The sequence below is a fragment of the Phoca vitulina genome, unplaced genomic scaffold (assembly GCF_004348235.1).
Source record: "Phoca vitulina isolate PV1807 unplaced genomic scaffold, GSC_HSeal_1.0 scaffold8, whole genome shotgun sequence".
In the NCBI taxonomy this organism is placed as follows: Eukaryota; Metazoa; Chordata; class Mammalia; order Carnivora; family Phocidae; genus Phoca; species Phoca vitulina.
This window is the reverse complement of record NW_022589711.1, coordinates 62,850,184-62,862,272: the sequence shown is the minus strand read 5'-3', so window position 1 is coordinate 62,862,272 and position 12,089 is coordinate 62,850,184. Positions and strand designations below refer to the sequence as shown.

The 12,089-nt window shown below is 41.1% G+C and overlaps 1 protein-coding gene across 6 annotated transcripts in view; it reads right to left on the bottom strand.

Annotated features, from left to right (window-relative positions):
* The window catches only part of PEX5L (peroxisomal biogenesis factor 5 like), a 216,224-nt gene that overhangs the window by 20,612 nt on the left and 183,523 nt on the right, over positions 1-12,089 (bottom strand). For all 6 annotated transcript variants that reach the window (XM_032407137.1, XM_032407141.1, XM_032407142.1 and 3 more), the window contains one exon: positions 523-639. In XM_032407137.1, coding sequence (XP_032263028.1) covers positions 523-639 — 117 coding nt within the window. The remainder of the gene's footprint in view (positions 1-522; positions 640-12,089) is intronic.

The window sequence follows — 12,089 nt, the reverse complement described above, 5'->3', positions numbered from 1 at the left end:
ATGCTGGGATTGGGACTTGTCCCTGGGACTTGACCTGGCTGCGTGAAGGGTATCTTTTCCACTGTGTTTCTTTGTTAGCTGTGTAAGGACCACCTGGGCAATACAGCCCTAAGCCCCACCTCACTCCCCTGTCCACTGATACCATTTCTCTTAGCTCGTCCACATGGCTCACATGAATGACTGACAAAAAGCATTGTGAGATTAGCCAGTTCTTGTTCCAGCCCACCCTCCACGTCAGTTAGTTCAGTAACTTGCCAGCAGTCAAGAATGCAAGCTTTTGTTGGCTGTCAAACAGTATTAACATTGATAAAAATAAGGATATTTCATTCTAGCTTTGCTGTCTTCACACATTGGATGATTATATTGTTTTCATCCACCAGAATTTCTTCTAGGTCAGGCTGACAATAATTTGTCTACTTAATTCTTGAATTTTTTGCAAAATAGTTAATGACTAATTTATAAAAATATGATGCAAAGAGGTTGAGAAAACTGGTCAGCATATATAAGAACAGAATCAGTCACCTTCTCGCTAGCAGAGATTGTAACTTGGTTTTGAGCTTCTTGGTTCTCCGATATCCAGTTCCTCCGGGCCATTTCTTCCCATTCTGCTTGCATCTTATCCCAAAACTCTGTATCTGACTAGGAGACAGGAAAAATGAAGAGAGATGGATTTAAGACCATGTTATGTCACCTGGTTTATTTCTAAAAAGACAGTTTTCCTCATAGATCAGAATGAGTTCTGAGGAGGAATAAAATGTTCAAACTGGCCACATCCAATGATACTCACGGTTGAAGAGCTCCTGGAGGGTACTTAAGTGGTCAGAGTGTTAAATTGGATTAGTTGTGACTTTCTCCAGCAGGAAAATAGTTACCATCTGAAGGACAAGGATCGTATATGCCAAATTCAGCTCAAAATCCATTACTTGAGCAGTTTCAAGTGTGGGCACCGGGCATATATTTTAGGAACGATGGTCTTAGAGTTGCTCTCAGGATATGAGGAATTACAGCAATGGCTTTGGGACTGAATGGGCAGTGACTTGGGGAAGCAGCTGACCATGGACAAGGGAAAATAACATTAGTTGACCCTACTCTGTGCCAGGCACCTTGCTAGGAGAAAACTGAGCATAGAGGATTATGGTCACAAAGCTAGGATTGCATAGCATCAGAACCCCAGTCTGGCTTCCAAGCCCTTGCTCATCACCTATGGCAAACATGGCCTCCTGGTGCTAAAGAATGAAGGACCTTGGCTTTTGGTGTGAACTTAATTGAGTCCTCTTAGTCAAGGTCTTGTCTATGGCAGGATGGTTTTTTGAAAAATATTACTTTGTGTTTTTCTCCTTATAATTTTCCTTTATGTTTTCCAAAAGGGAAACCAGGCCATTTGCTCCCTTTTACCTCAGGGGAGGACTGAAACAGAAATTTTCTGCAAGATCTGTCCCTGGTTGGCTTCTATTTTGTTAAGCCTAAACAGAGTACTTTGGGTGTCCTGGTGTGAGGAAAAAGGGGCAAATATTTTAAAGAACTTAAGGGAGGAAAGGGAACTTTCCAGGGGCAGGGAAGACAAGGAGGGTGGTGGATTCTGAGATGAGTGGGAGACTGGTGCTTAGCTTTTAGGTTTTTCCCTGCGAACTGGCCTGACTTCCAAGAGGGTGACAGAAGGTATGACTGGGGGGCTGACTTCAACTCTGATTCTGACATGGGAGGGACATAGACAGAAACTGGATTTCAGTTGGGGCTTGTTGGCTGTTAGCCGTCAGCATGACAGACAAGAGGGTGGAGACTCTGCCCTTGATTTCTGGCACCACATAATCCTTCCATATTTGGTGTCTGAGTCTAAGTTGGTAAGAGAGATGCTTGGAAACTACTTAATTTTCTTTAAAGAAAACAAGGGATGTTATTGCTTGAACACCTGAGTCTGGGACTGAGATGCATACTCTTATCTGCAAATCTCAATTTCTATGATTCTAAGTCCTGTGACTTGCTGACACACCATCAAGGTTGTCCTTCACCTTTCAATCCTTCTAGTCATACCTTCTACTCTATCCTCATGCCTGGTGGTGGTGGTTCTATGGTGGGAACTCCTCAAAGTTGCTCTGAATGATAATTATACGCTTATTTCTTCTGGATATAAATGCTCAAGAAATAAGGGCCAGCCCAATGTGATTAATCCCAGGCAGCTAAATAAATAGTAGGTCTTGTTATTCTCCTTTATTATGTCCACAATACTCCTTCCTACCACAGGAGTGGGTCCTGTCCCTTCAGCAGAGGCCTCCCCTTGAAGCCTCAGGGTAGCAGGCACCTTGATAAATCTGTGTTTGAGATGCTAGAAGCACATGGAATGGCCACCACTTATCCAGGTTAAGGTTAGGAATAAAACTCAAAGTGTCTTTTTTAACAAGTCTTTTTAGCAGAATACCAAATTATGCAAAAGAATGATCTCAGATATACAAAAGCAATGGCTTGATAAAAAACTAGAAGGAAATATGCTGCCATGTTAAGAGTAATCTGTCTTTGAATGAAGAGATGATGGGTGGTGTTTTTCCTGCTTCTTTATACTTTTCTGCACTTTCTGCATTTTCTATGAGTATGCATTGCTGTTCTAATTTTTTAAAAGTTTCAAAACGACAATAAACAGAACAATTACCTGTCCTTTTTTAAATACCATAAACCTGAATATTTAGATGCTGAGGAATTTGGAAAAAATTTTTTGAAAAAAATTTTGGAGACTCGTTTTCTTGAATAGTTTTTCCCAGTTCAGCTTGTCTGCACAGAAACTAAGAGAAATCTATCGAGTGAATATAATTACCGATTTTCCCAGTTCTTCTGAATGAAAGAATGAAGAAGACTTCATAACATGTACCTCTGGATTACAAAAGGATGCATCACCTTTCCTGCAGTTTCAATTTAGAGCGTGGATGCAGAAACAAGACTGCTGTAGAAAACAGGACCTCAGTGGAGGTGAGGCTGCCAGGCTCTTATTTAATGAGATACACCAGGACTTACTGTTACCACTTAGAATAAGTTCTGCTGACTAATTAAAGTGCACAGCACAGATTCATTTAATTACAGATGACTACTTTTAGCACAATCAATTTTCATCCAGTCTCAGAATCCAGATTTCATTCACATAACTGCAATTAACACTGCTTCTTTTTTCTATTTCTAATCAATTTTAGAGAAACCTGAAACAAACTTGAATTTTAACCATTGTAGACATGACTGAGGGGATTTTATGTATTGATGATTTTCTTAGCTGTTCTGGGATTTTGTAGACGGTTTTTTTTTTAGACTCTACAGGTAATAAGTTATCTGCTTACACCAGAAATGAGCTATCTGCAATCCATTTTCATTTTTAAAAATAGCTTTCTGATTATAACAATGGTAGATATTCATAAGAAACTTGGGACATGTGGTAGAGTGGCTAAGAACAACAGCTCTCTCCTCAGATGGACCTGGGAACAAATGTGGCTTCATCACTGACCTTCGGCAAGACCCTTGACTCCTCTAGGTCTCATTTTCCTTATCTTTAAAATGAACATACAGTAGTGATCTTGGGTGGTCATTATGAGGATTAAATAAGAAAATATATCTGTGGCATGAAACATATGGAAAATGTTCAGTAAATGTAGGTGTGCTTATTAGTGTTTTTGTATCACTGAGAAAAAGGTAAAGAATGAAACAAAGATCACCTACAATCTCAAAGCACAAATATACATCTATGAGTATCTTGGTGTTTTAATTTGCTGTAAATACATATCCTCTTCTAGATACCTTTCCTCTCTTTATTTAAATCTTTCGCTTCTACCTAATTATTCAAAAATTGGACCAAAGTTAAGAAGATTATGGACAAAACAGACTGTTGTGTAGCCTAAAATGGTATTTAAGAAGAGTTATTACAACATGGAGCAGGCCTCAGGTTATACCATTCCTTTATAAGTACTATGATCACAGTGATAGACAACAACAACATATAACGTGTTGGGAAAATAATGACTGTAGAGAAATGCACCAATAGCATTACTTTCACGGGATGGGATTATGAGTAATTGTCCCATCACCTTTCCTTGTATTTTACAGCATTTCCCAAATTTTCTATTGCTAACATGTTATTTTTGTGAAAATAAGATTTGGTTAAAAATACTTACTTCTGGGGTGTCTGGGTGACTCAGTCAGTTAAGTGCCCGACTCTTGATTTGGGCTCAGGTAATGATCTCAGATTCGTGAGATCGAGGCCCGGACGGGCTCTGAGCTCGAAGCAGAGCCTGCTTGAGATTCTCTCTCCTGCTGCCCCTCCCCCAACTTGCGCATGCTCTCTCACTCTCACTCTATCTAAATAAGTAAATAAGTAAATAAGTAAATAAGTAAAATAATAAATAAGTAAAACCTTAAAACCTTAAAAAAGTAAAACCTTAAATAAACAAGTAAAATAAATAAATAAATAAGTAAAACCTTAAAAAAATGTTTCTTTTCAATTTCAATTCCTCCATGATGTTTCTCCAAAAACCCTAAACTAGAAGCATCTCTTGCTTCTCTCTGTTCCTTTGAACTAACATTGTGTAGTTAGGAAGTAGTTTTTGTAAAAGGCAAGTGTCTGACTTAGGCTTTGATTGATGAGGCATCCATGTCAAAGATGGCTACCTTGAATAACCACATTGTGCCACTCACTCTAGATAAAGAGCCAGGTTGTGCGTGCCCCCCTCCCCCCTCATTTTAGAGATCTTGGTTAATTTCAACAACTGACCATTTGGGTCGCTTGCTTTTTTCTCTTCCCATGCTTTAAATTCCTGCACTTATGTGTTAAATTCACCAATGAGGAGTGAGCCTTCAAAACCCTAGCTCCCCACCCTCAACCCCCATAAAAGCAGAACCCCAGGCCTGCTCTCTTTCTCTCTACCCATGACCTCACTGTGTGGCCCCAGGTGGGCCATGTAATTTCCAGGAATTGTAAGTAATGCACTTTTTCTTTTTCAAAGTTTCCTGGTGGTTATTGCTGAGAGCATCTTGAAATCATAATAAGAACCACAAGGGCCGGTCCAACCACGACACTGGTTCTTGATAGGCTGAGACCAACACAGAACAATCATGAACAACAGGCAGTGCGATTCAGTTCCAGAGGGGCTTTCTTCTCTTTTAGCCATGGCCACACGTGGTGAAAGTTACTGAGTAACTCCCTACTAGCTTTAATAAAATAAGGTATTAGAAATATTTACTAAATCCAAACTATGTGTTTGTGCTTTGCATTATAGCAATATTAAAGAATAAAACCAAACAAAACACCTACATGTGGGTACTACTCTCAAGAAGTTCACTCTCCAATGATAAAATAAAAATCGAGGCAACTGTAACTCAGGATAAGGTGAACAAATGATGTAAAAAGAGACGAAATTACTTGTTAAAGTCACACTAATTTTGGTAAATAAAAGAGCCACAATTCAAGATACTTCATTCTTTCCTTTTATGACAGATTGCATCTTCTAAGATGGCTAAAGCAGTATTTCTGGCCCCTCATCCTCTCCAGAACCTTGCCACACTCCATTAAGAGGTGGAGTCCCTTGCCCATCTTTGAATACTTGCCTTGACAAATAGAATGCAATGGACATGACCTGCTGTGGCTTTTGGGGCTAGATCCTACAAGGTGATACGGTTTCTGCCTGTCTCTCCCTCTTCCTCTCAGGACACTCACTCCTGGAATCTAGCTATCCAGATGGCTATCTATCTATGTAGCAAGGAAGCCCAGGCCACAAAGAAAGGCCACATGTAGGCGCTCTAGCTGTCTGCTGCAGCTAAGGTGTGAGGTGACTACTGGCATAAGCCATCTGACATGGGAGTGAGAATGCTTTTGTTTTTGTTTGCTTTTTAAAGATTTTATTTTTAAGCAATGTCTACACCCAACGTGGGGCTGGAACCCACAACCCTGAGATCAGGAGTCGCACGCTCCATGGACTGAGCAGCCGGGTGCCCTGAGAATGCCTTTGGATGACTCCCACCCCTCACCATCACCGTGAGCCATCGAGCCACACTGACACACGGTGGAACAAAGATGAGCCATCCTCTCTGAGCTCTACCCAAATTACATATTGTTTGAGCAAAATAAATATTGCTTTTTAAAGCCACGAGTGTTGGAGTAATTTGTTACACAATCATAGTAACTGGAACATACTTTAGGTTTGAAGATTGGAACACAGAAAGAAGACTGGGTGTAGAGAAAGGACCTTGAAGGATTGACAGAATAATGAAGTATGGTAGCATTTCCCCAAAGAGTATTCTAGAAACAAAGAGTTCTGTGGTCAAATGAACTTAAGAAACTGTAGGTTAAAGCAGAGGCTGCAAATTGGTGGCCTATGAGCCCAATCTAGCCAACAGACATGTTTTTGTCCCCTCAAATTGGATGCAAAATTTTCCATCAAAACCCAGATTTCAGATATCTCATGAAGATCTGTTAATATTGCATGACTAGAAGCAGCAACTCTCAGGTGATATGTGTGGCCTCCATTTCATCATGGCCATCGCCAGATCATTATCTTTATCTCCTGGAAGTAACTAGTTTGCAACTTCTGGACAAAAGTGAACATGTTCCTTACTGCATGACTTCCCAGGCTCTTCATATGTTAACGTATATTTTAAATCTCTAAGTGGGGATGTAAACAATAGTCCTTAAATGTATTTACCTTGAACCTCTGAGTGTGCATCTGTCATCAGGGTTCTCTAGAACACAGCTTGGAAAATGCTGATATAGAGACTCAGGGCATCTGAAGTTCCACAAAAACAGAACTCTTTGGTGGGATAAATTCGGTGTATCCTGAGAAGCTACCAGGGACAGGAATTTACCACATATAGTTTGTTTTCAAGTGATTGTTTCCAGTGAAACTCATCTCCAATTAGCCAGCAGGTTCTCTAATCCTCACATCTGTTGTGTGAATCAGAATTCTTCAAGAATCTGTTGTTGTTATTGTTCTAGAAAAGGAAATGAAACCCAGAATGTGGAGGGAAGAATTAAAATAATTTTTGTAGGTTTTTAAGAAGACAACTCATTTGATGAATTTATCTTGTCAATGCTAGCTAGTCATTTAAAATGGCTTTGAAATTACATATAATTATGTATACAGATCGGACAAAGACTGGAAGAAACATTAAAAAATGAAAACAGTTAATTTATTAATGTCATGGGAATTCTGGGTAATTCCTAGCCTTTCCTCCCCCAACTTTCTGATTTCCCTTATTGTTGTTGCTTTTAAAATAGCTTTTAAAAGTCTCTTAAATGAGAGAAAACCTTTGATAAAGGAATTATTTTTCTGGTGACCAACAACTTTTAAGTTCTATGATTGGTTCAGGGCCTGCAAAAAATGTAAACATCCTTAGTATTAGAAATAGTGATTAAAAGCAGAAGTTTTGGAGTTAGTCTTGGTAGGAATCCTAGTCCTATCACTTAATTGTGGTGTGACCTTGAACAAGTGACAAAATCTATGTCCCTGTTTCTCCACATTAAAATGGTGTTGTTGGAGGAGGTAATTGAGAGGCTGTGACTGCCAGGGGGCCCTCGAGCTAAACGTGGGTAATTAGAGGCTCCTCACCTCCTCCCCCAGCCTTTGAATGTCTGATCTGCCTACTGTTCCCACAGTGAAGGCTGTTCTAAGGATGCAGCCTTGAGAGAAGAAGGTGTTGGGGAGACCATCTGGACGGTATATGTGACTGAACCCAGTGAGGGCCTCTGTATAAACATTTTAAGATTCTGGTGGGCAGGTGTAGAGATCTCATCTTGCAGCCACATAAGACAAGCCTCATATGTAAGTTCCCTTGCTTAAGAAACCTGCCACCTACCAATATGGTGTGGTGTGCCGCTTTCCTAGGTCTCTCCTTGCCCTCTGTGTATGGGCCCAGTTTATGAACCAACAATTGACAAGCCAGCCAGGAGACCAAAGTAATGGGCCTTGGGAAAGTTAGGCATTCTCGGGGGCAATCTTGCTTTGGCCACTGACCTCCGTGTGGGGAGAGGTGGTCCCTGTGTTAGATGCTTTTGGCTCGCCATGCGAGTCTCAGGACACCCTGAAAACGCCAGCAGGTCTGATACACTTGTTTGAGAAACTACACATAGCACACTGTGACAAAGAAGGGAAATGAGCGGCTGCCCCCGGGGCCCACCTCTCATGCGGGCAGCTCGTCTGGCCACTAATGTCCAGCTAGAGGCTGAAGTTCCAGTTAGAAAGTTGGAAGAACTGGGGCCACAGAAGGACATGCACTTGTCAACTATTCTGCTACCTTTGGGGCTGGCAGAGAGGATGGGAAAGCAAGATAATAGGTTAGAGGACTTAATGGTCAATTTTGCAAAGCTCAGAGGGTGCAAGATGCCTTGGGTTAAGATCCAACAGTTTGTGACAAAGCCTGATTGGGGCCGTGGGAGGTGAAAGGAATACCTGGGAAAGTGAAGAGAGCCAAGAGCAAAGAGGGGGATGTTGTGATTGACAGTGACAACCGACAGCCTCATGCAGTCTGACCCCAGCACAAAGGGAGAATTTAAATAGTAACTACCCTAGATTTCCGATAATAAAGAATGATACCCCAAAACTCTTAGTAGGAGAAACTTGCATTCTTTTTCTGTCTCTTGAAGTTGTAAATCTTATGTCCTTGAAATACAAGTACCCCAGGAGACAACAAAAGCCCTGCCAATTGCCTGAGTCCGAAGGAAAAGAAGGGGGAGGGATGCTTTTTAAAATATAGATTGCTGTAGAAGCTTCCTTGCCGCAACTCCTGTCCACAACCTCCATAAGATTACTAATAAAGGGCACATACAAATCTTAAAAGTCTTCTCTACAAATATTAATAAAACGCTTTAGCCATGTGAGTGGGTAACCTTCACTTGTTCCGCCTGCCAGAGACACATTTGGATTTAACTGTTTCATAAGCCAGTGAATTTTATATCGTACCAGATTAATAGCTAAAGTTTTTGAATGAAAGCTATGGGATCTCTGTTTGTGTATGTTATGTATGCCCATAGATATATATTACTTACGTGATGTTTTTCTTCCTCTGGAGAGTATTACCAAAATTAATTGGCAAAAGAGCTCTATTTAATTGGCTTGAAGAAAACTAAGCTTTGGGGTGCCTGGGTGGCTCAGTCGGTTAAGCATCTGCCTTCAGCTCAGGTCATGATCCCAGGATCCTGGGATCAAGCCCCGCATCAGGCTCCCTGCTTGTTGGGGAGCCTGCCTGTCCCTCTCCCTCTGTCATTCCCCCTGCTTGTGCTCTCTGGCTCTCTCTAGCTCTCTGTCAAATAGATAAATAAAATCTTAAGAAAAAAAAAAAGGAGAGTAAGCTTTAATATCAATAGTGCACTTATGTAAAACTGAAGCTTAATTTCTTTCATCTGTTACAAGGACAAAGTTTTCTTGGGCTATTGGTTTGTTCTTGATGAGATTATGAAACGTTTTTCTTTACCTTTTAAGTAATCTGCCTAGAAAACAAAGATTCTGTGTTTTATCAAAATAATTTCCTGTGCTTTATACTGTCTTTATCAGGTCTTTGATTACTTATGGAAAACTGAGTCTTCTCCATTAAAAGAGCTAAGTTTTTTAGAACTATATAACTTTCTGTACTTGCCTTTGAAGTCTTTAATTGTCACTTTGGTTACATTGATAATTAAGTATTGTTTCACAGTGACTTTTTCAATCAAGTGTTTTAAACCTCTTGATATTTTTGACAAACTTCACCAAAATCAAATTTAATTTTTATTTATTTATTTATTTATCCAAAATCAAATTTTAAATGAGGGCTTGTGGACCTTGTCCTAATTTTGGGATTTTTCAGATTCCTGGAGCATCTCAAAAGATGTGTTCTCTCTCCTCATAAAGGAGAGATATTAAACTAATTAGGCTTATTTGATATGTTAAATTAAAAAGGATGCATTATCAAATAAACTTTCCTTAGGGTATATTTATATGGAATTCCTAAAAATCTGATAGGTCCTGGAATAATGTTATCAGTCATAATTTTAAAATGTATGCCACAGAAATAACCAAATTTCCTTGTCGATTGCATTATAGTGAACTCTCATCAGATCTTTAGCTATGGCCATTTTAAAAGTCTTTTGTCATTATAGACGGTTATTATTTTACTCTGATGCTTTTGCAAAAATCTTGCTGCAAAAGTGCTTCATCTTCAAAGAGATTCATGGAAAAGACTCTGACAAGTACAGGGTTCCAAGAACTGAGATCAATTTGCCTTCATGTGGGAGAGAAAAGAATGGACCTTTTAAGTGCTTCCCTAAGGCTACAGGCAAAGCTTCACACGCTGTCATGGGATGGTAGCCCAACACCTGTTACTGTTCTTCCCCACAGCAATACAATGGGCCCATTACACTGATGATATATCATGTCAACGTACGAAGACCTGCCTCTGCTGTGGGACACTATAGGCTTTGCTGGAACATCTGTGAGGGAAAGACAGGCAGTAAACACCCAGAAAATTCAAGGCCCAGGTGTTGCTGTAAAGTTTTCGGAAATTTTTTGGTTGCATAAGATTCCAAAAGCTGTGATTGACAAGATGCAAGCCTATCCAAGCCCCCAAAACATGAGAGAGAGGAAAACATTTGCAGGGATTTCGGTGTTTTGAAGGACTTTTATTCCCACCTGGCACAGTGCTTCTGCCTTTTATACCGCCTGGTAAGGAAAAGGATACATATGGACCTGGGGATCAAAACAGTAAGTCACCTTTGAGAAGGCAAAAATACTAGTAAAGTGGATGAAAGCTCTGGACATTTCCCACACAGGGCTACCATTTAAATTAGATGTGTCTGATTCCAGAAGGTAGGGGTTGGGCACTATGGCGGAAACAACAGAAGGTGAGAATCCCCCTAAAATTTTTGTCCCAGCTCTGGAAGGGGGCAGAAACCTGACGTACCCCATAGAGCCGCAGCTCCTAGCAGTGTACACAGCGCTCCTTCAAGTCGCGCCTCTCACAAAGGAACAGCATATCACGATAAAAACTGCCCTTCCTACCAAGGGGTGAATTAAAAATAGGTTTCACTGACCTGCCTCTGCCCTGGCTCAAATTCCCACTTTGACCAAATGGTATGCCTATTTACAGCAGAGGAGCGCCCTGTCCGACAGCCACTATCTCTAGAAATGCAGGTGCTACTGGGCCTTGTAGGGGATGTAGATCCTCCAAGAGCCCTGCCCCTATTCCTGTGAGGCCCCTGTGGCCTGTAGAGAGACAATGGGGGACATTCTCATTGACACCTAGTATACAGATGCCTAGAAGCAAGAATGAATCACAGCATCCAGTGGGCTGAGCTCAGAGCATTCTGGCTGGTGATCACTCGGGAGCCCTGGCTGTTAAACCTTTACACCGACAGTTAGACTGTTCTAAAGGGATTAACCCTATGGCTTAGACAACCGGAAGCCAGAGGATGGATGACCATGAATAAGCCCTTGTGTGGTCAAGATATATGGAAAGACATTTGGGTTCATCTGCAAGAGCGTGAGGCGGTCCTCACTGTTATCCATGTCCTATCTCATAAGGCACTGATCCCCACTGGCAATCAGGAAGCTGAGGCCTTAGCCTGGGTGCAAGTGCTAGAAACTGACTTTTTTTTTTTTTTTAAGATTTATTTATTTATTTGAGAGAGGGCAGGGAGGGGCAGAGGGTGGGGAGAATCTTTAAGCAGACTCTGTGCTGAGTGTGGAGCCCGACACGGGGCTTGATCCCACTACCCTGAGATCACGACCTGAGCTGAAACCAAAAGTCAGATGCTTAACCATCTGCGCCACTTAGGCACCCCTCAGCTGACTCTTTAGTTGATAGAAAAGATTGGATGCATAGAAAAAATGGTCACTACAGCGCCCAGGTGGAATGACATATTGCCATGGATGCAGGATTGCCCTTGAAATACATTGACTTGGTTAATGCATTAATAGCACATCTTGTGTGTTCTAAATAATGCCCAAGGCAATTGCCAGGGAAGTCTGGGGCCATCCACGGGAATTCCCAACCTGTGAAAGATTGGCAAATTGATTATACTGGTCCCCTCTCAGAGCGAGGGTTCTAAATATGTACAGATACCCTTGTCGAAAAGACAGTGATCAGGGGTCACATTT